The 22,028-nt window shown below is 42.3% G+C and overlaps 1 protein-coding gene across 3 annotated transcripts in view; it reads left to right on the forward strand.

The window, feature by feature from the left end:
* The first annotated feature begins 10,847 nt into the window (after positions 1 to 10,847).
* The window catches only part of PBX3 (PBX homeobox 3), a 221,807-nt gene continuing 210,626 nt past the window's right edge, over positions 10,848 to 22,028 (forward strand). For 2 of the 3 annotated variants that reach the window (XM_045470131.1, XM_045470134.1), the window contains exons 1-2: positions 10,848 to 11,822; positions 12,762 to 12,835. In XM_045470131.1, coding sequence (XP_045326087.1) covers positions 11,623 to 11,822; positions 12,762 to 12,835 — 274 coding nt within the window. In that variant the 5' untranslated portion in view covers positions 10,848 to 11,622. Of the gene's footprint in view, positions 11,823 to 12,361; positions 12,485 to 12,761; positions 12,836 to 22,028 lie in introns of those variants that run through there. The other variant, XM_045470132.1, reaches the window with a different exon arrangement.

Raw genomic sequence — 22,028 nt, forward strand, 5'->3', positions numbered from 1 at the left:
CTCTGTTTTTCGTACCGCAAGCTCCTACCTGTGGGGCATTGTAACGTTTTTCAATCTCTTTCAGATCCCCTAAAAGTCTCCAACCCCACCTCACCCTCCAGCTCCTGCCCTTTCTCTCCTCTATTTGACAGCTGAATTTCTCCAAAGAGTTGTCTATTAATCACCCACTTCCCCACATCTGCAGATCTCCTCCCTTCCATTCCTCTGTTGACTCCATCAAGCTTCTACCACACCCCCCAACTCCACTAAGACAGTCTCACTAGGGCACCAATGCTCATATCATTAAATCCAGTGGACACCGCATAGACCTTAACTCAGTTGATCTATTGACCTCTCTCTCCTTAAAACACTCTTAGTTTCTGTGCTGCCATGCTTTCCTAGTCTCTCTTCCACCGCAAGTGTCCTATTTGGCTCCTTTGTTCTCCATCTGTCCCTAAATTATTGGTGCTCTGTCACAGACCCTCATTTGTCTCACTGTTCACAATCTCCCTGTGTGATCTCATTAACTGTCATGACTGCTAATACCATTGAGATGTTAATAATTCCTAAACCTCTCCTTCTGGTTCAGACCACTCTCCTGAGCTTTGGAATCACAAGCACCCACTGCACATCACCCCTGGTCATTCTGCAGTCTCCATAGGCTCCATTTGCACAACTGAACTCGTCCCCCTTTCCTCAAATCTCCAGTTCCCCTCAGTGTCTCTGCCTCTGCTTTTCTCTAGTTCTTCCAGCCAGATTCCTGAGGCTCTCCCTGATCAGATACCACCCAGCTTCAACCTCAGACTTAACCCTCTTCCCTAACTCCTGATGCAGATACGTACGTGATTCAAAATTAAACCATCTGCTGGTTGTAGTGGCCCAGTCAAGACTGGGGCTCTTGAATGACTCTCAAACACCATAGGAACCAGAAATTGGAAAGCCTTCAGAACCTTGGGAGCTGTCCAGCTCCCTGCCCACCGTCTCCCAAACCCCCACCCCATTCCAGGCCACACCCTTTCTTCTTTCCCCAAATGTTCTGTTTACAAGTGGCTTTCTCTACTTCTCCCTGTGCAGGTGACTAAACATGACTGACCCAGAGGTCTGGAGGTTACAAGTCCCCAGTTCAAGTTGCCAGCAAACAAGTCAGGGTCTTCCAGGTGCAAGTGGAAATCCCCAGAAGAGAAGTGGATTGGTTTATCTCTAGGCAAGTGCTCATCCCTGGTCCAATAAGCTAAGGCTAGGAGGGTTGGGCCCTGGGGCAGGAAATGTGGGTTTGGAGACTCATTGGGGTAGGTGTGAAGTTCAAAAGAAAGTGGGAGCTGATGCTGGGCAACTACCTAAAACATGATTTTTACTGCCATGAAAAATCACAGTTGTCCAAAATTCCCAAGGATTATAAAATTTCATCTTAGCAAATACCTAACCTGTCTGCTTGTATCTTATGGTTTTGTGAAGCATCATTTATTTGTTTCACCTCCTTTCCTCTTTCCACCTTATTGTACTAATGAGCAGTAACATAGTAGGAAGAACATGATAAGGAACATAATCCACGAGTTTGTTTCTAAAAAATAAAATCTTAAAGATGCACTTGATCAGTACTTTCCCCGGTAACACAAAGTTATTACCCATAATAATAAAAGAAAAGGCCTTATGAGTCCATTTTAATTGTTTCTGCATTAAAATCTGACCTAGAAATTCAAAATGGATGATAATCAAAAGTATCATTGAGTCGCTCCTGACAGAAGCAAGTTTATAACCTGTGTATAAGTTCTTAGGAAATAATATCAGCAAGAAATCTTTGATGGCCCTCTTATGGGTAAAAAAAAAAATAATTTTGGAAAATTTATTTTCAGATCAGCATATTGGAGCATAATTCTTAAAGAAACTTTTACTTTAAATCAGTTTTATTGTAGGCCTAGAAAAGAAACAGGACTAGGAGATGAACCTAGTGCTGACAAGAAGCTAGAGAGAGAAAAAGAAATATACTGTGGGACCACTTGTTTTTAAGAAATGAAACTCTGGATTTATGTGCCAGTTGCAAAAAAAATCTCTCTAGGCACACTCTTCAGAAACTATTTGGATCTTCTCTGAAGTTTTTAGCACATTTCAAATACAAGCAAATTCCTTGTTTCAAGATAGTGATTTTTTGATACCCTATTTATTCATTTATTGGACAAAATATTTTCTAAGCATCAATTATATATGAAGTGTTGTTCAGGTGTTGAATGTCAAAAGATCTTTTCTTCAAGGAACAGAGTATTTAAGATACAATTCAAATGCATGGATGCCTGTGTTCACAGCAACATTATTCACAATTGCTAAAATGTGGAAGCAGCCCAAATGTCCATCAATGGATGAATGAATAAACAAAATATGATACACACATATGATGAAATATTACTGAGCCTTATAAAGGAAAAGGATTCTGATACATGCTAGAACATGGGGGAAACTTGATGACATGATGCTAAGTGAAATAAGCCAGACACAAAATGACAAATGCTGTACGATTCCACTTATATGAGGCATCCAGAGCCATCGAATTCACAGAGACAGAAAATAGCATGGTGACCTCCAGGGGCTGGGGGAAGGAGGAAATGGGGAGTTGGTATTTAATGGGGACAGGGTTTCAGTTTGGGAAGATGAAAAAAGTTCTGAAGAAGAATGGTGGTAATGGTTGCATATCAGTGTGAATGTGCTTAATGTCCCTGAGCTGGACACTTAAAAGTGGTTAAAATGATAAGTTATGTATATTTTACCACAATTAAAAAAGAAAAGTAACATTTATAAGAACCCAAGTGATACTGGGGACTCAAAAATAAGGCACTCCCTTCCTTTCAGGACTTATAAAAGACTCTCTTGAGGTGACACTAAACCAGGGAAGCAACATATATGGTGGAAAGGGTCAGAAGTCTCCATTCCCAATTCCACTGTCACTTAATAATGTATGACTTGGACAAGTGACATAACCACTCCAAAGGCAGTGAAGCCTGGGGGTTATTTACCAGGATGCTGAGCGAGACGACTTGTTTGAATTGTAGTTCATTAACCCGCCATGTGAACTTGGTCAAGTTATGTGACATTTTTAGGTCTCGGTTTCTCCAACTATGAATGGGATGTTAATGCCCAACTCACAGTGTTGTCATGAAGGTTTAACTCAATGAGGTATGGGAAACCGTTAGTACAGGGCTGCCACAAACTAAGTGCTCAGTAAGTGTAAGCAGCTATCATTTTCTGAATCTGATCTATAAAGTAGGGTTCATATTACTTGTCTTAAAATTTTTGAGCTATTTTGAGCATCCTAGAGACATAGTATGTGAAAGTAGTGAAACAGCATTTTTGAAGATTGGTAAGATTTGGGCGTGCATTCCCGTTGAAGGGAATAGCAGGACCAAATGGCACGAGGCCAGAAAGTGTGAGGCAATAGGGGTGATTACAACATGGAATGTATGAAAAAGAATAGTGGGAAATAAGGCTGGAGAGATAGAACTAGGATAGTTTATGGAGGACCTTGAAGGCCTGGCCAAGAAGCACATTGCAAAGGTAGATCCCATGGAATATAAGTGAAAGAAAGAGGGCAATGATCATGCCATGATTAGATTTGTCACTGAGAATTAAATTTGGGAGATGTGTTGGGCTACCTTCAGGATGATGTCCATCTTTGCCTGTATGAGGTCCCGGGATCAATACAGGCATCTAGACCAAAAAAAAAAAAAAAGAAAAAAAAAGATGCATATCTTACATTGGGCTGCTATAACAAAATACCACAGACTGAGTGGTTTAAACAACAGACATCTACTTCTCACAGTGCTGGGGCCTAGGAAGTCTGAGATCAGGGTGCCAGAATGGTCAGGCTCTGGTAAGGGCCTTCTTCCCTTGCAGATGACTGACAATATCCTATATCCTATATCCTCACTATATCCTGACAAGGCAGAGAGAGAGGAAGTTCTGGTATCTCTTCCTCCTTTCATAAGAGCACTAATCCCATCATGGGGTCTCTATCTTCAAGATCTCATCTGAACCTACTGAGTCCCCTAAAGTTATACCTCCTAATGCTATCACAATGAAGGTTATGGCTTCAAGATATGAATTTGGGGGTGTGTGTAAATATTCAGTCCATAACAGCTCCCAGTGACCCTTATCTCCTGATATTCATGTTCTGTATAATCCTCTCCCCTGGAGTGTGGGTTGGACCTAATAACTTTTTTCTAAGAGAGAACACAGCCAAAGTGCTAGAATGTCACTGAGGAGATTATGTTACAAAAAGACTGACCTCCATCTTGCTTGCTCTCTCTTGCTCTCTGGCTTTCTCACCCTTTTCAGAGCTGGCTGCTATGTTGTGAGCTGTGTTCCAGAGAGGCCCATGGGTCAAGGAACAGATATCTCTGGCCAATAGCCATTGGGCACCTGAGACCTGGCGACAGCCAGATGAGTGAGCTGAGAAGTGGGCTCTCCCCCTGATGAGCCTTGAGGTGAGTGCAGCCCCAGCTGTCACCTTCACGGCAGTCTCCTGAGAGACCTTAGCCAGTGGCACCCAGTTAAGCTGCTCCAAATTCCTAACACACAGAAACTCTAAGATAATAAATGTTTGTTGTTTTAAGCCAACAAGTTTTGGGGTAATTTATTACACAGCAATAGATAAGTAATACAGAGCCCAATAAGACTGCCTTCACTTAGATGCCAGCCAAAGTTCAAGGTTCCCCAGTCTACCTGCACTTCTAATCAACTGGCTACAAACTTGGGTATTCCCATGACCCTTTAAGGTTCAATAATTTACTAAATGACACAGAACTCTGAAAAGCACTACACTTATGATTACAGTTTCATTATAAAGGATATAAATCAGAACGAGTCAAATGAAGAGACACATAGGTCACGGTCTAAGAGGGACCTGAACACAGAGCTTCCGTGCTCTCTCCCCGGGTTGTCAGAGCACATCATTTTTCTGGTATATCAGTGTGTTCCCCAACCAGGAAGATCCACTGAGCTTTGGTGTCCCGAGTTTTTATTAGGGCTTTATTACAAAGGCATGATTGGTTGGTTCATTGGCCACATGAATGAACTCAATCTTCAACTCCCTTGTCATCCTGGGAGAATGAAGTGGCTCAGAGCCCCAACCCTCTGATTACGTGGTTGGTCTTTCTGGTGATCAGTCCCTATCCTGAGTCTTTTCGTTAGCATAAACTCAGGTATGATCCAAGGGGCTCATGAAAAAAAGAGACACTCCTCTCACTTAAGAAATTGCAAAGGTTTAGGGCGCCTGGGTGGCTCAGTTGGTTGAACATCCAACTTCGGCTCAGGTCATGATCTCATGGCTGGTGAGTTCGAGCCCTACGTGCTGACAGCTCAGAGCCTGGAGCCTGCTTCTGATTCTGTGTGTGTCTCTCTCTCTGCTCCTCCCCTGCTTGTGCTCTGTCTCTCTCTCTCTCTCAAAAATAAACATTAAAAAAAAAATTTTTTTTTAATTGCAAAGGTTTTAGAAGTCACCTCCTAGGAATCCAGGACAAAGATAAGGCTATTATTATTATTATTATTATTATTATTATTATATAACATCTCCCTACCTGTAGGAGCTCCTACTATATACCAGGCACTGTGCTAGGCTATTCTTCCATCCATCATTTCTTTATGTAATTATAGTGCTAGATCAGCTTTGCTGCAAGAAGCAAAAAACCCAGACCAGTAGGAACTTAAAAATAGGAATTAAATTTTCTCACATAACTAGGAATCTGGGAGTAAGCAATTACTGGTTTTGTTCAGATAGTCAACAATGCCTGGAGGCACCTAGGCTTTTCCTGTCTTTCTGCCCCACTTGCCATGTTTATTTTTGTTTTTAATAAATGCTTTATTTTGGAATATTTACAGAGAACTGAGTAGTACAGAGTTTTCTAATACCTCCCACCCTGTTTCCCTATTATTAACATCTTATGTTAATATGGAACATTTGTGGGGCGCCTGGGTGGCTCAGTTGGTTAAGCGTCCGACTTCGGCTCAGGTCACGATCTCGTGGTCCGTGAGTTCGAGCCCCGCGTCAGGCTCTGGGCTGATGGCTCAGAGCCTGGAGCCTGTTTCCGATTCTGTGTCTCCCTCTCTCTCTGCCCCTCCCCCATTCATGCTCTGTCTCTCTCTGTCCCAAAAATAAACATTGAAAAAAAATTAAAAAAAAAAATTAAAAAAAAAAAATGGAACATTTGTTACAATTAATGGACCAATAGTGATACATTATTATTAACTTATGTCTATAGCTTATTCAGATTTCCTTAGTTGTTACCTAATGCCCTTCTTCTGTTCCAGAATCCAATCCAGGATACCACTTTACATTTAGTTGTCATAGCTCCTCAGACTCCTCTTGGTTATGAGGGTTTATCAGATATTCTTTGTTTTTGGTGACCTTGACAGTTTGGAGTACTAGTCAGTTATTTTATAGAATATCCCTAGGCTGAAATTTGTTTAGGGCTTTTGTCACGATTAGACTGGGATTATGGGTTCGGAGGAGGGAGAAGACAGAGATAAACCACTAAACTCTGTTGATCTTTATCCTCATGTTGTCACCTCATTGTGACAAGATGGCTGCCACCACTGCTCCAGAACGAGAACCACATTCAAAGGTGGAAAGAGGCAAGGAAGGAGAGAAGAGCCATGTCTGTCCCTTATTTTTTATCAGGAAAGTCATCCCATCATCCTTGTGCCTTGACAGACACAGAAGGCAGGGGACAGGATGTTCATAGTTGATTCAGACCATAACTGAGACTGAACACATTGCTATTGGAATAAAATCACAGTTCTATCAGCATGGAAAAATGTGGGCGAGCAACAGACAGTGTCAGGTCCAAGTGCCTACTGTGTATGAGACTGTATTATACTAGGTGCTATGAGAGATGGAAGGACAAAGAAATGGTGCTTTCTGCTAAACTTTGCAGAAATTATGTATTTCAGTAAATATTCTCTTTTAAGGACCTCATTGCAGAATGGTGCACTATTATCCCACTGACTCTTTGGTTGCTCAAATACATCCACAGAAGGTGATGATTTGTCACATGTCACATTTGCTAGCAACTGTAAAGACCACTTCTGAAGAGTCGTTTCTAGGGGCGCCTGGGTGGCCCAGTCACTTGGGCATCTGACCTCAGCTCGGGTCACAATCTCATAGTTCGTGGTTTCAAGCCTCACTTCAGGATCTGTGCTGACAGTGCAGAGCCTGCTTGGGATTCTCTCCGCCCCCCCCCCCGTCCCTCCCCCACTTGTACCCTTTCTCCCTCAAAATAAAAGAAAAAAGAGTCATTTCTAGAGAGATGGAGCAACGACGTGTTGGAAAGTAAATATCTAGTCAGTTTCTCCAAAGCAACAATTTGGAAAAGTTTAATGTTTCTTAGATGTCCAAGTTTCATTTTGTTTTAAGTCAAATCAATCATGTTATAGTCACACCTCAAAATTCTTTGCCCAAACATATTTATGAACCAGATGAGAAAACTAACAGGTGAATTGAGAGCAAACAACACAGGACTATTGAGTATGGTAATAAATTACATACGTCAGGCAATATGTTCTGAGAGGTTAGAGTGGATGAAGATCATTGAAGGCAGGCATGGCAGGAAAGGCAGGGAAAAAGGCAGGGTCCTAGATGGCCAGGAAGAATGGCCTGCCTGAGCTTTGGTCTTCATTTCCCTTCTCCATTGCCAAGATATCCAGATTCTTCTAACAGAGTTGTTCATTCTCTTTTTATTAGGTACTGATTATTATTTTCATTGATTTACAGTTCACCTGTCAAGGCCTTGTGATTTTTACTTAGTAATCTTAATTAAATGACTTTTTTTTTTCCACAGTGTTTCATAGGGTGGGCTTTGCAGCCACACAGATCAAGATTTGAATTCAAGGTCCAGCACTTACTGGCTTTGTGGTATTGTGTAAGTTCCTTACCCTTTCTCATTCTGTTTCCTTATTTAATAATAACCTTACCTAGATAAGGCTGTTGTGAGCCTGAAATAAGATGAAATAAGGGGAACACAGAGCATAGTGTCCCGCCCTGAGAGAGTGCTCAATAATGGCATCTGCTGTGATGATCACTATATTGATGACAGAGGCAATGGTGATGTTAATATAAACCTATGGGGAAGGATGGATATGTGAGAGCCCCTACTTGGTTTTCACCATTTTGTCACTGTTAACTTTACATGAATGTACACTCACCAAAAGTAAATTACATTTCCCTTGACTTTTTAATAATCACTGCCTTAGAAAGAGCAAAGATGGATTCAGGTACTTAGGGAGGTTCTCTATTCTATTATCTGTGAAGGCACCAAACCACGTGACTCAGATTGCTGAGCGGAGACAAGGCAACATCCTACACGAGAAACTGGCAAAGGCACAAAAGATCTTGGAACATGGGCAATTAATTGACACCGTTTATTGGGGCTTGGAAATTAATCTAAAAGAATTTACGATTTAAATCAATGGTGATTGTCAATGAACCTATGAGGGAATCCTTGCTAGGACCCTGTAGCTTTTACTGCAACCCATATTGACAGTAACAAAAAGAGAAGTCTCCCAAGCAGAAGGTCAATCCAATCCAAGCACTTAATGCAGAATTATGATATCAAATTTCCACATCACTGAATGACCATGGGTTTAGAGGTGTGTGCCATAAAATAGCTTCGGGGGCTAGACATTTAACAAGTTGTTTTATTCCTAATTGCTGGCATTTGCTTAACTGTTTTCTTAATTCTAATTTATGTTTTTATGTTCCAGTTTGTTTACATAGCCCATAGTTCCCAATTGCCTTTATTTGCTTAAGTGTTTCTTTAATTTTATTTACATTTTTATATATGTTGCTTTGCTTACATAACTCACTGTTTGGAGTGGGCTAGAAATAACCATAAATCCCCGTTGCTAATTAGCTTCATCCTCATGACTGATTAGTCAAGATTATGAGCCTAGAAGAAGGGCAGGAAGGTGGCCTGATAGTGAGTCACAGGATCAATGAATTTTAGAACTGGAAGGAATTTAGAAGTTAAGGCATCTTTCAGACAGAATTCTGTGGTTTTACATCTTCAGCATTGGAAAATTAACGAAAGATTGGCTGCTTGCTCTTGTTCCTTTATGCAAAAAATGCATAAGGATTTGGTGACAGCTTTGAAAAACAAGTGAAGAATAAAGAGAAAGCCCAATCAATGATGTCTATGAGTAACCCATAATGGGGGCTTGAAAGAAGAATCAGAAACTTGACATATGAATGGGCTATAGAAGAGCAGAGAATATTAATGAACATGAGGGGGCTTCTTTGGAAGTAAGTAAGCAGAGTGGATTATTTGGAACTCCCTCTCCAGCAGCTGTGCAGTTTGTAAAGATTTTAGCTTGCCTAACTATAAGGTTAGCTATTAGCTTTGCAGTGGGGAGTATTTAAAAGTACACACAACATATGAAGGAAAGAACCTGGAACCGAGTAGCCTGCTTCATTCCAAGAATCCATCTGGCATGTAAAGAACTGCTTGTCCTACATTAAACCCTGCAGAGTAAGAGCCATTTTTCATATCTCATACCCCTATTTTTGGTTTCAGATAAGACAGCTTACTGAGTTTGGGGAATGAACAAGACTTTTCAGAAACACCTAACCAAAGAACCCATTTACTACGATGAGCTCCGCGAAACTCAAATGGAGAAAACATGTTGAAGCCTTTTGGGAAATCAGGTTACAAGAAAGCTCAAGCGTCCACAAGCGGCTGAAATCTAGATCCCTAAATAATGTGTGGTTTTAGCTATTTGTAGACAGAGAACAATGGAAGAAAAGGCGTTATGGATATGCAAATCTGTGGCTGGGAACCCCACCATTAAATGACTCATGGTGATGGGGTAAGTTGATGAGTGAAATCTAGTCTATCCTTAAGTAAACATATCTTTGTAATAAAGAGCTCGTTTTTGTAGCTTTGGTCCATCTGGAGGCAGCTGAAAGCAAACTCTGCCAAAGGAGTAATCCCTGGATTACCAAGAATTGCAGAGTATGTGAAGTGTTGTAAGGCTTGAATTGGTCCTGGATGTCAGGCCCTTTCCCTCCTCCCCGAGACAGTTCCCTCTGACATATTTTCATTTGCTCCCCTTTCAAGAGAGTGTATGGCATTCGGATCCTCTCAAAGCAGACATCAAGCATGCGGGACAACAGGCCACCACCACCTTACCTGGTCACCTCTTGAGGAACAGCCCAAGGCCGGAGCGCGGGCCCAACTCGGAGCAGCGCCCTCTCTGTTACTATAGTGATCGCGGGGCGGGGGGGGGGGGGGGGGGGGGGCGGGGCCACCATCCGCAGCTTCCCCGCCTCTGCCCAGGACATTTCGAACGCTCCAATTGCGACAGCCCTTTCTTGCCTCTGTCCCGCCCCGTTCGGTTCCTAGCGTAATGCGATTGGCCTGGGACTGGCGGCCGGAACCCTGAGGGTACCACCTCCCGACGGGAAGAGCGGGAAAGTGTACCAGGCGCTGTCCAAGGCGTGAAGCTCGCGGAGCTGCCGGGAAGCACATGGGTGGCTTTGGAACGAGTTGCCCCGTGTCCCGTGCACAACTCTTCGCACTCATGACTGCTAACACTAGGGATCAGGAGCTGGGGTGTGGGTACAGCGTTTGCAGGCCGGGTGGGGGGGGGCCCAGACCCGCGGGCGGAGGACGCATCCAGGCGTGAGGACACAGTGCAGCGCTCTCGGGCGCTGGGGATCGGAGGCCAGAGGGGTGGGCCGTAATTCGGGGGCGGTACCAGCGGCGACGGCGGGAGGCGCAGAGCCCAATGAGCGCGCGCGCCGCCCTCGGGGGCGGAGCGTGCGGAGCGCTCCCCGCCCTCCCCCTCGCCCCCGCCCCTCCCCCCGGGCGCCGGGGCCGCAGTGAGTGAGTGGCACTGGCAGCCTGTCAATCCCTCAGCCGAACGGCCTTCGAGCCCGGTCCGCGGCGGCTGCTGGCAGGGTGCGCGGCTCCGGCAGTGGCGGCGGCGACTTCTCCCGCCCCATCAATCTGCTGTCCGCCCGGCGCGCGGCCCGCCGGGGCCCTCCATCGGGCTCCGCGCCCCGCTGCGCCGGCCCGCCTGCTCCCAAACTTTCCTCCTCCGCCCCCTTCGCTCCTCTCGGCCCGCCCGCCGGCCTCCTCCTCCGCCGCCGCCTGCCGCCGCCGCTCCCTCCCCCGGGGCCGCCGGGGCTCAGATCCCGCCCGGCCGAGGCGGCGGCGGCGGCGGCGGCCGAGGGAGGGGAGTGCGCAGGCTGGCGCGGGGGGCGGCGGGCGTCCCGGCAACTCGGCCGGCGCTGAGGAGCAAGTTGCGCGGGGCCGCCCGGCGGGGCGCGCGGCGGCGAGGAGGCGGCGCGGCGGCCGCGTGAGGGCAGCGGGCGCCGCTGCCTCCGCCTCCGCCACCGCCGCGGAGCCCGGCGCTTCCGCCCGGCGCTTCTCCTGAGCTTCGGCGGGGGCGGAAGCCGGAGCCGGGCGCCCGTCCGCACCGCCTCAGCCGCGGGCCCCGCCGGCCGGGCCGCCCCCTCCCCGCGCGGGCGGGGAGCGCGCGGCCGCCTCCCCCTCCCCCTCCCCCTCTTTTCTTCTCCTCCCTCGCCGCCGTCGCCGCCGCCGCCGCCTCAGCCTTCGCCTCAGCCGCCGCCGCCGCCCGCTCCCGCCCGCGCGCGGCGGGATGGACGATCAATCCAGGATGCTGCAGACTCTGGCCGGGGTGAACCTGGCCGGCCACTCGGTGCAGGGGGGCATGGCCCTGCCGCCTCCCCCGCACGGCCACGAAGGAGCGGACGGCGACGGCAGGAAGCAGGACATCGGCGACATCCTCCACCAGATCATGACCATCACCGACCAGAGCTTGGACGAGGCGCAAGCAAAGTTGGTGTCGTCTCATTAAGCATCTTTTGTGTGTGTGCGGGAGCCGGGCCCGCGGCCGAGTCGCGGCCCGGGGTGGCGCCCGGGGCAGGGGCCTCAGCCCCGGGCAGGGAACTTTCTCCGCAAATCGCCTGCCCGCCCGGGCCTCGGGGGGACTTGCCCTCACCCCTCGACGCGGGCGGGAGTCGGCAAAGTTGCTCTCGGGGCTTGGGACGGACTTGGTGCCACGCGGATTTTGTGGTTTTCTCGCCCTCCCTCGCCTGGCCCTCTGGCAGCCCGGCCCCCTCCCACGGATTCAAACCTCCCGCCTGGACCCCGTGCACGCCGCCCCAAGAGGGCCCGGGGCCGCACTTGCGGGAAGTGCAACTTTCTCCTCCGGCCGGGAGTCGCGGTGCAGGGCTCCACTGGCCGCGGGACGCCCTCGCTGTGCGGGCTGCCGCCCCAGCCGGGCGGGCGCGGGGCGATGGGCGGTTCCCTGGCGGGTCCGGGTGCGGGCGGCCAAGTTCTCGGGGAAGGGAGGGCCGCCTCGCAAACTTTGCCGAGCTGTCACCGCCCGCTGGCCGCAGTCGGCCGGGCGCCCGCGCCGCGCCCGCTCCCCCTGTGGAGGGCTGACGCGGGAGCCCCGCCGCGCCGTCCCCTCCCCCGGGTCGCCGCCGTCTGCCGGGGTATCCAGGCTCCCCGCGCGGGTTCGCGCCCTGCGGTCGCCGAGGCTGCTGCCTGCCGGGCAGATGGGTCGCGCCTCGTTCGGGCTGGAGCTTTAGCCGCCGGAGCTTGCGGGCTGTCGCTAACTAGTCAACTTGAGTTTCTGTTGACTTGCCGTGGTTCCAAGGAGCCTTCCAAAATAGAGGGCCGGAATTAAATCTTGGGTCTAACTTAAAGGAAGGCGCCATATTATTCCATAGGTGAGGCTAATACCTTTGTGTTTTGCTATTTGTTTTTTAGGAAACATGCCCTGAACTGTCACAGAATGAAACCCGCGCTCTTCAGCGTCCTGTGTGAGATCAAAGAGAAAACAGGTAAGAGGCTGCGCCCCACAGTGGGCCTGGAGACCCCCGAGGTGGGGTCAGAGCTACTCCTTCCACTCTCCAGTTGAGAGCTGCTGCTTTTGGGCACCGCCATCTTTGATCATTCTCTGCTTCCCACCTCCTGGTCTTGAGAAAAAACTGCAATAAATCTGGAGTCGATTTCTCAATTCCACTCCTGGTATAAAATGAAGTGTAGATGCGGACGGGGCTGGGTCGCTGTCCCCAGGCGGCCGCCCCTGGCTGCGGGCTGGGAGGGGGCCCAGAGCACCAGCCGCCCTCTCCCGCTCCTTTCGCCTCGTTTGTGTGTCAGTTTTTAAAAGGAGCAACGGGAGACTGGATGCCAGGGACCGAGTCCCCGGGAGAAGCATCGCCCGAACTTTGTTTTACTTAGACAGCCCTAAGCTTCAGCTCCACAAATAAGAAGAATAGACTCAATTGAACGGACTCCAGTAGGATGTTTGAATTAGTGTTTTAGTTGGGAAGGCTACTTTTAAGGACCCAGAAAGGGTAATGATGTGTTTAGGCATGTTCAATGTATTACATCTATTAGTACTTTCATTAAATTTTATGCTTGAAGTCATTACACTGTAAATATGTTTAATATATTTTGTAAAGTAGAAAAAGGTTCACAGTTGCAGATTAAACAATTTTTGAAGTGTCCAAGGCAGGGAATGCAGGAGAAGACAGGTTTTGCAGAAGTGCTGAAATAAAAACTACAAGAACACGTTAAACAAATTTCTGGCAATTCACTTCAATTTAATTTTCTTGTTAGACTTTTTAAAATTAAGGGTATTTTAGTCTTGAGGTGGTAGTAGTGACTCAAATGGAATTGGAAATTTAATCTAGATGTTTTAGTTCCGATTTGGCATTATCTGCCCTGTATATGGCAAATAAGTGCATTAAACAAGCTTTACTGTTGGGGTGTGTGTGTGTGTGTGTGTGTGTGTGTGTGTGTGTGTGTGTGTGTTTGTTTGTGTTGGCTATATGGTATTATAAAGTTGCTGTTTTTTAACTTCAGGCAAAGAAGAGAAAGTTAAAAGTTCAGGATATAGCAATATCCAAATGATGCTGTTTAAAAGATTAAATGTCATTGTGTTTAAATCGAGTGTACAAATAATAGCACACAAAATATACTTGTTTGTTGGTAGGAGAGTTGCTCTCCTTTTAAACAGAATTTTCACTCTGCAATGCAATTCTGATTCTAAAAGTAATCAAGAGAAGATGATGGGTTTTCGCCACCTTTTAAAATATATGCTAAGACCATAAGTAACAGAAAATATTGAGATCCTTAAAGATAGTTTTCCTCCTTTTCATTCACATAGTATTCATGGTTTGTAAATGTTGAGTGATCCCTTTTAAGGTATATTTTACATTTTGAAAACCACAGGCATTTTAAATTCCTAACTTTTACTATGTGTTGATTTTTAGCCATCTTTTAGCAAGCAATGTGATTTAAAATGGTAGATAATTTTTATCTGACTATAAAATAAGACACCAAACATTAAATCTTGAAGATTTTTAGTTTAGAAGCCTGAAAGTGTACAATTCTCAGTAAATTATGTTGCTTAATGTCCAAGGATTTTCTTGCTATCAGGGCTCCACTTCAGTTTCTGCTGACAGCTAAGCACTGGGGTATTGACTATGTTGTGAATATTAAGATTGATTCAACTCACAGGGCATTATATTACTAGGGAGAGGGGATTGATATTCTTCCCCTATCACCCCCTTCTCGTTATTTGTGTGTATGTATGTATGTATGTATGTATGTATTTATCTTTTTTTTTTTTTTTTTTTTTTTTTTTTTGCCTTTTTAAAGTTTTGGCCTAGCCAGCTTGAGAACCAAACCCAGCAAACTGCTTTTCTTGTTTAGACATTTAGCAGCAGGCAGAATTCAATTAGGAGGCATAAGTCCTCTAGTTGCTTATTTGCACAAGACTTAGTTACACCATTCTGAAAGGAAAGTATAGGCAGCCTCATGTCAAAGGTGAGTTACGAAAAAGAAACAAGTCTTTTCAGAGTCTGGGATTACTGGCAGAGAGAGCTTTGGTAGGGCTCTTGCTATTTAAGGAGCAAGAGGTAGCTGACAAAGGAAATTTTTGTCTTTTGAAAATTGTTTCTGAGGCTTTCAGTGATAACTTGTAAATTAGATCCTCTTTTTATGCTTTGGCCGGCATATTCAAGTTTGCACGTTATCTCTTTTGTAAAAAGCCAACAGCCAACAAAGAGTAAAGGCGGCTGTCTGGGCAGAGGCATCTTCCTGCCTGCCTCTCTAAGCTCGAGAGGGCTGGGATTTAAGTACCGAATGATTGATGGGGGTGAAGCTCTTTCTCTCCTCTCCTTTCTCCCTTACTACCCATAGCTCCACCTCACCCTCCAAAAGTAGTCTTAGAAGGAGACAGGGACGCTGGACCCAGTATCCTTGATTTGAAATAAAACATCTGTGTAGACATTAGTGTTACCAAAGCAAAGAAAGCAGGGCAGCAAATTTCAGGCCTCCCCCCTTCCTCCCCACATCTGTTCCCACAGATAGGCTTTGGAAACATCATGAACTTATAAAATAAGCATTATAGAATATATGTGTATTGCATAATGTTTTTTCTGTAGATTATTTTATTTAATCTAATGATATAGTATCCAGAGATTAATTCTGTGGAATCTGGAGAAAGTTTACCTAGTCATTTGTAACAGAAACCGGAACATTATGTGATGACTCTATTCTGCATAATGGAGGGGTAGAGGGTGGTTGTCTGGTGGGGAGGTGGGGGGGAACTGTCACTTTGGTGGATAATGTCATTTCAGTTGTGCTTCTCCTAAAATAAGACAAAATCATTTCTTTAAAAAAATTCCATGTATTTATAGATCTGCCAGTAGGTTTTGAGGTTTCTGATCAGGCAGTGAACACAGCCAGTTCTGATGCACAGGAGGGATTTAGTTGGAAACCTCTTTTTTCTCTCCTACCACATATGAAAAGGTATTTTTCCTTTCTGACAGATAAATGGGTAATCTACCACAATTATATTATTTTCTTGTTCAGAGGTAGGGAAAGTATACTTTTACTATGAGATGCTTGCTTTTTCTTGAAAATGTATTCTTTTGTCAAATTTATCATACAATTATTTTGGGGTAGAAACGTCATCACTAGTTGAATTGTGATATTTATGCATTTTGAAAGCAACTGAAAAATCATAGACTTTAAAATCAACATATTTGTCTATTTTAAACTAAGCAACTAGCGAGATAGTTATATATATATGTTAAGATTTTCCTCTTAATTACTTTTTAGCCATATTTTACCATCTATCTCTTCTTAAATATTCCTGATGCTCTGAGGTCTCCTCATCTACATACTTCTTTTGGTGCATTCCCTCACATCTTTTTGGCCACCTTAATCTTGATTATTGAAGTACTTTTCTTTGTGAAAATATTCCATCCTCACAAATCTGCCTTCTTTCCCAAACCTTTAATTATGACAGTTCAAATGAAGAAAATGGTTCTTTTTGAGAAAGAAATGTATTTTTAAGAAATTTTAATGAAAATCCAACATTTTAGTATATAACTGAAGCATACTGTGAAAAAAAAATTGTACTAAAAAAAAAACAACAACACAACCTTTTCCTTTCTAAATGGTAGGTTAAAATATTCTATGTTGATAGCTGCCAACCAAACTCTGATTTATTGCCACCACAAACCCTAAATAGCGTTCATTTACTAGTAATGTCTAATGGCATACATGATGGTTTGCCAGATTTGTGGCCTTTGTGAGGCTTATAAGCAGGACTGACTTGGGAAGATCATAAAACTTAATGAACTTCTCTACTGCAGGAGGTGTCCGCAGGGGAAGAGAAAGGCCTGCTTGGCTGGTTGGGCTGGTTGAAGTATTTTTTATGTTTAAGGAGAAGAAGAAAATGACTATTAAAAATGCTTTACTTTTGAAGGACCCTCCTCCCCCAGAAGGAGTCATAAGAATTTTAGATATCAAAACTGGGTTTAAGAATGTAGCTTGTTATGTGAGTTTTTATATGCCTTTAGGATATGATATATATGTGATTAAACCTTTTATCTTTAGTGTTATCAGTGTGGCTAGGTTTCAAGGACAGAGCAGTGAACTCAGTGAATACCTCTCCATTTAATTCTGACCCTACAGGCTTCGAGACTTATTGGAATCTTCTTTTTTCTGTTTTCTTTTTTTTTTAACGATTCAGTATAAAATGTGTTCATTTTTCATTGCACAGTGCCCTGTAATTCTTTAATTCCCCATGTATAAAAACCAAATATTCCATGAAGTGAAAATTTAATAGGAAAGGTGAAAACTGTTATATATGAGAATAAATGTTACTGTATATGTTGGATATGTTATTTTAAGTTACTTTTGCAGTATTTCCAATATAATTATCATTATCTGTTCCAGACTTTTAAAAGCAAATGCACTGTTCCATACATGATTCATTCTTGTATTTTAATGAACTTATTTTCCAGTTGTAAAAAACTTTTTATTATGGACAAGTGGAAACATAAAAAACATGTAGAGAGAAGAGAAACTCGAACCCCCATGAACTAATCGCCCACTTTCAGCAGTTAGCAACACTTGGCCAATCTTGTTTTCTCTGTAACTCCCACCCTTTTAGGATTATTTGGAAGCCAATTTTAATGGACTGTTAACATTTTAAATTTCATATCAATTTTTGACACGTTATGTCTTGTTTACATTGGAAATATTAAATGACTAAACTGGAAAAAAATATAAAATCAGTATATCTTAGAAATGTCATTAATTATCACCAATCTTTCCTTAAAGTAATTTAAGAATATTTTTATTGAATTTTATCTATTTTTATAGATTTGTATGTATAACTCACCATAGCTTTTAAGGAGATATTGAGGGAAGATGTAAAAGACTGTTGTTTTTCTAACTTACTTTTCCTCTCTCTTCCTTTTAAGATAACACATGCAATATATTCGTAGAAAACCTAGAAAAAAAATCCAACTACCATACTGGTTTAGAACTTCATGATCAAGTATTGTATTATCTTAAAAATATGGGAATATCTTCCAACTCTTTTTTCTTCTTCCCTATAAAAATATATTGAACCTTCTTGTCAATACTAACTTGATCTGTGCAAGTAATTCTTTCATGCCTTAGTTTTAGTAGAGTTCATTTTATTACAGATTGTGTAGTTTTGGTCTTTTACTTGGGACTTTACTGTGTTACTTTATTAATTTACATAATTTTATTCCTAATCAGAAGTGTATTAATACGGTGGCAAAGGAAGCCCTGATTTTCCCCAAAGAGCATATTGTTTCATCGGCTCTCATAAAATGTATCTGTGTACATCTTTCATGCTGTGATTCTTTCCCTTTTAATTAATTTCATTTGTATTTTTAGATTTCAATTTATAAATTTTGTAAAAGGCTATTTACAAGACAGATTTAAGTTTAACATTTCATTTAGATTACTTATATTTTGATACTTTATGGTGGCATTGTACAGGATGAAGTTCTGTTATATGAAGTATGGTTATAAAGAATTGAAACCACATTTCATGAACCACACCCTAAATCAGTCACCACTTTATTTTATACTCATACCATTGAGGTATCTATTCAGAATAAATACTTAAAATGTCAGCACAAACACATCAAGTTAAATAAAGATTTTAGACTCTTTTTCCTCTATTCATGTACATGTGGACATCTTTAGGTATTTATTATTTCAATATTGACACTGTGAGAATAATGTTTTATTTGTTTTCTCAGCAGGCTTGTGTTTTAGCCATTTATCAGTGTGATCAGCATGATTTAGGTAGTAACTGACTAACAAAGCTCGCACACCACCCTTTCCATGTTGACCTTTTCAAGCATTGCTCTACTTCATAGGCCATTTGAGTCTTTAAGTTTGAAGAGAGTAAATAATTTACATCACTGTGTAGTGTAAGTTGGCCGAAGTTTTCCAGACCTGGCTCTCAGATTTTTTTTACAAAGTTATAGAAGCTAATTAAACAAATTGCTATCACAGCTAGGTGATAGTGTTGTTATACTTAGCACATAAATGAATAAGTAATGCTTGAACAGGTCACTGAAAAAATAAACTATCGTTTTTATGCCATCAGACACAGAACATGTTAGAAAACAAATTTCAATAATCTTCAAACTTAATTCTAATTATTGCTGTTGTAGGTAGAATAGTAACCAGAATCTCTTCTTTATTTTTTTGTAGACGTAGTCCATAAGTATAATATGTTTGTAATTTTGACGGTAACAGTAGTTTACTTTGGTACTAAATTTGAGTGTATGTCTAGCAAAAAATTGGTGTGATAGAACGTTTTAAGTTGAATTGGCATAGTATTTTTTTTTTTTTTTTTTTTGGACTGACTATATGATAGTTGCTGATTAGGACTGAAAACAATTAAAATTAAGTATGGATAAAAATAATTGTTAAAAGTTTTGTACTTCTTTTTTTTCTTCAGTTTGCTTTAAAAATGTTACGCTATTTTGAACACTAACCCTTTTTGTGTGATCATATTAATGAGGACTTGGTATACATTGTAAGCCTTTTAAGGCTGATGATTCCTCATGATGTTTAAACCATTATTTGGGAGACTCAACATATGTTATGGCAAAATGATTTTTTTTTGTGTGTTTGTTTTGTTTTATGTGATACATCAGTTTTCAAAGCACATTTCTTAGGCATCAGAGTCCAGCAGGTGGCTTTTTACATTAAAAAAATTCATAAATTTTAAAATCCCATAAAATTTTATTTCAAATTCAAATTAACTAATTGAGAATGTCAACATTTCCACTGTCTCTATATTAACATTTATAATAGAACAAATGGTTGCATATAGAAATTATCTGCAACATAATCTAAATTAAGATTCTAAACAGGCATTACAGATGCTGGTAACTTTGGCAATTATCATTTTGTTTGGTGAACAGTAGTAAAACAGTGTGCGGTAAAAGTGTTTAGAGAGAGAGGATAAATAAATTGAACAGTTTTGCAATGCAAAGTGGTTTGTGGTGTTTTTGAGGATTTCTTGGCTCTCTCTTAACTGCTATTGTGAGCCTGGAGCAGATTTCCCCATTGCTAATGCCCTAGAAGTATTAATTCACTTTGATATGCTAATTAGAGGGCATTATGCAAGAAATGAGATTAAGTGGCAGCATGAAGCCATTTGCCTGTCAGTAAATTGAGAGCTTTAGCATCAGGAGGAGCTTTGTTTTTTTTTTTTTTTTTTTTTTGGGGGGGGGGTGGTTTTTTTGGGTTTTTTTTTTTTTTTTAGTTTCTCTTGGTTTTGCATATAAATAAAATTGATTGAAAGGTCTAGAGAAGCTTCTAGAACATAAGTGTATTTTCTCCCCTCTTATGATTATTGAAACGTGGTGTTACAGAATTTTTCTGAATATTAATTGACCTAATTGGAGATACAAAGAAGTGTTTATTGTACTCTCCCTATATGAAAGTATACTAAGAATTTTGTGTCATCTAGTCTTTTTTCTAAAGCCTAATTTCAGCAACATGGCTAGTAACTGTTATCACTTCTTTTCAGAGTGTAAACGTGTGTGCACGCTCATGCAGCAGTCTTCACTAAACTGAACTTCACAAGAATCTCTCCTTTATGAGGGAAAGAAAGAATAAATAGTTGATTTGGGCTTCGGGAAACTATATTAAATGAGCATTAAGACTATGGCTTCGGTACCTAAAAGCTGAAACAGTTAGCATAAGTGGTTATGCTCTGCACTTCACACACCTGTAGCATTTACATGTCAGCATATATCTGTTGTGTAAGATCACCACATTATTTGATTTTCATGTTGGAGGTTGAGTTTTGTCCTTGATTCTGATTTTGCTGACTTTGATGTTTTAAGGCAGGCCTCCGATATTTCTGTCTGTAAAGCCATTATGTGATTTTGTGTATTTTGTTGGGAGATTACATGAATGAATACTGTGATTGGAATGGTGGATTGCAAGACAGAACTTCTCTGGGCCTATGAAAAATTTAAGATTTCCTCCAACATGGAACTTTTTTACCTGTTATAAACCATTGCTAGAAGTAGAATTGCAAAACTCTGCCCTGCTACCAGGGTGTGGTTAGATAGGACAGAGTTTGGATAAAACATTTATATTGAGGTTTGGTTCTGGTGTCTGAATTCCACCACTGTGGCTATGACTCTAGACCCAGTAAACCATAACTTCTCTTTAGAGCCATATGGATTATTTAGTCACCACAGCTGCCGTGCATACTCACTACCAAGGCTGGCATCTCCTCGGTGTGCATGTGTGGTGCCTGTTAATGTTAATGGGAGTTAGGAATGTGCACACAGAGAGGGCAATGAGAGTCTCTCCTGAGACAAAAGTCCTGATTACATTTCTCAGTGAAGAGGACTTAGTGTACCTACATATTAGCTGCTCTTCTAAATGAAATAACTTGCTTCCTTTAAATTCTCATTCCCTTCTCACACTCCCTGAACTAGTTAAATCAATGAATCCTCATTAGTCTATGATTACTTGCAAAATTTCATTTAAAGCATAGGAAGTTATTTTTGATTGAAATGGGAACAAAAAGCTTTTGAAATTGCATATTAGTATTATTTTTTTTAAATAAAAGGTTTCTACAGGCTTTCACACATACAAAGCCTTGCATGTAGGAATTTATAGAGAAATTATTGAGAGGGACTCCTGAAATAACTTGACTGGCATTTGATGGGGGGGGGGAATCACTACATTTAAAAATATGTATATAAGTGAAATGGAAAGCTTGTATGTGATGTTCTGTAGAAATCTTTACTATATTAGCGTCCTCAAATGAAGAAGAATTGACTTAGGTGGTGTCATAAGTTTCTTCCCCCCCGCCCCAACTTCTTTCAAAAAAAAAAAAAAAAAACCACTAAGGATGAAGGTAGTTGGAATTCATAGTCAGATATATCATTTTCAACTTGGAATAGGAACTAGAACAGGAAATTGATTTTATATTTATTATGAAAGCAAGAACTCTGCCACCAACTGACAGCTATCCATGTTTTAGTTTTGTGATAATTGTTCACAGACATTACTCTGCAGTTGGCCCAGATTATTTATAATGTTGATTGGGAGCGTCTGTCCATTAAAAGGTATGTGTATAATGAATATCTTTAATTAAACCGAGTAATATTGGACTATTTTATTTTTCTTTTACATTGAATCTTAGGT

The sequence above is a fragment of the Leopardus geoffroyi genome, chromosome D4 (assembly GCF_018350155.1).
Source record: "Leopardus geoffroyi isolate Oge1 chromosome D4, O.geoffroyi_Oge1_pat1.0, whole genome shotgun sequence".
NCBI classification, from domain to species: domain Eukaryota; kingdom Metazoa; phylum Chordata; class Mammalia; order Carnivora; family Felidae; genus Leopardus; species Leopardus geoffroyi.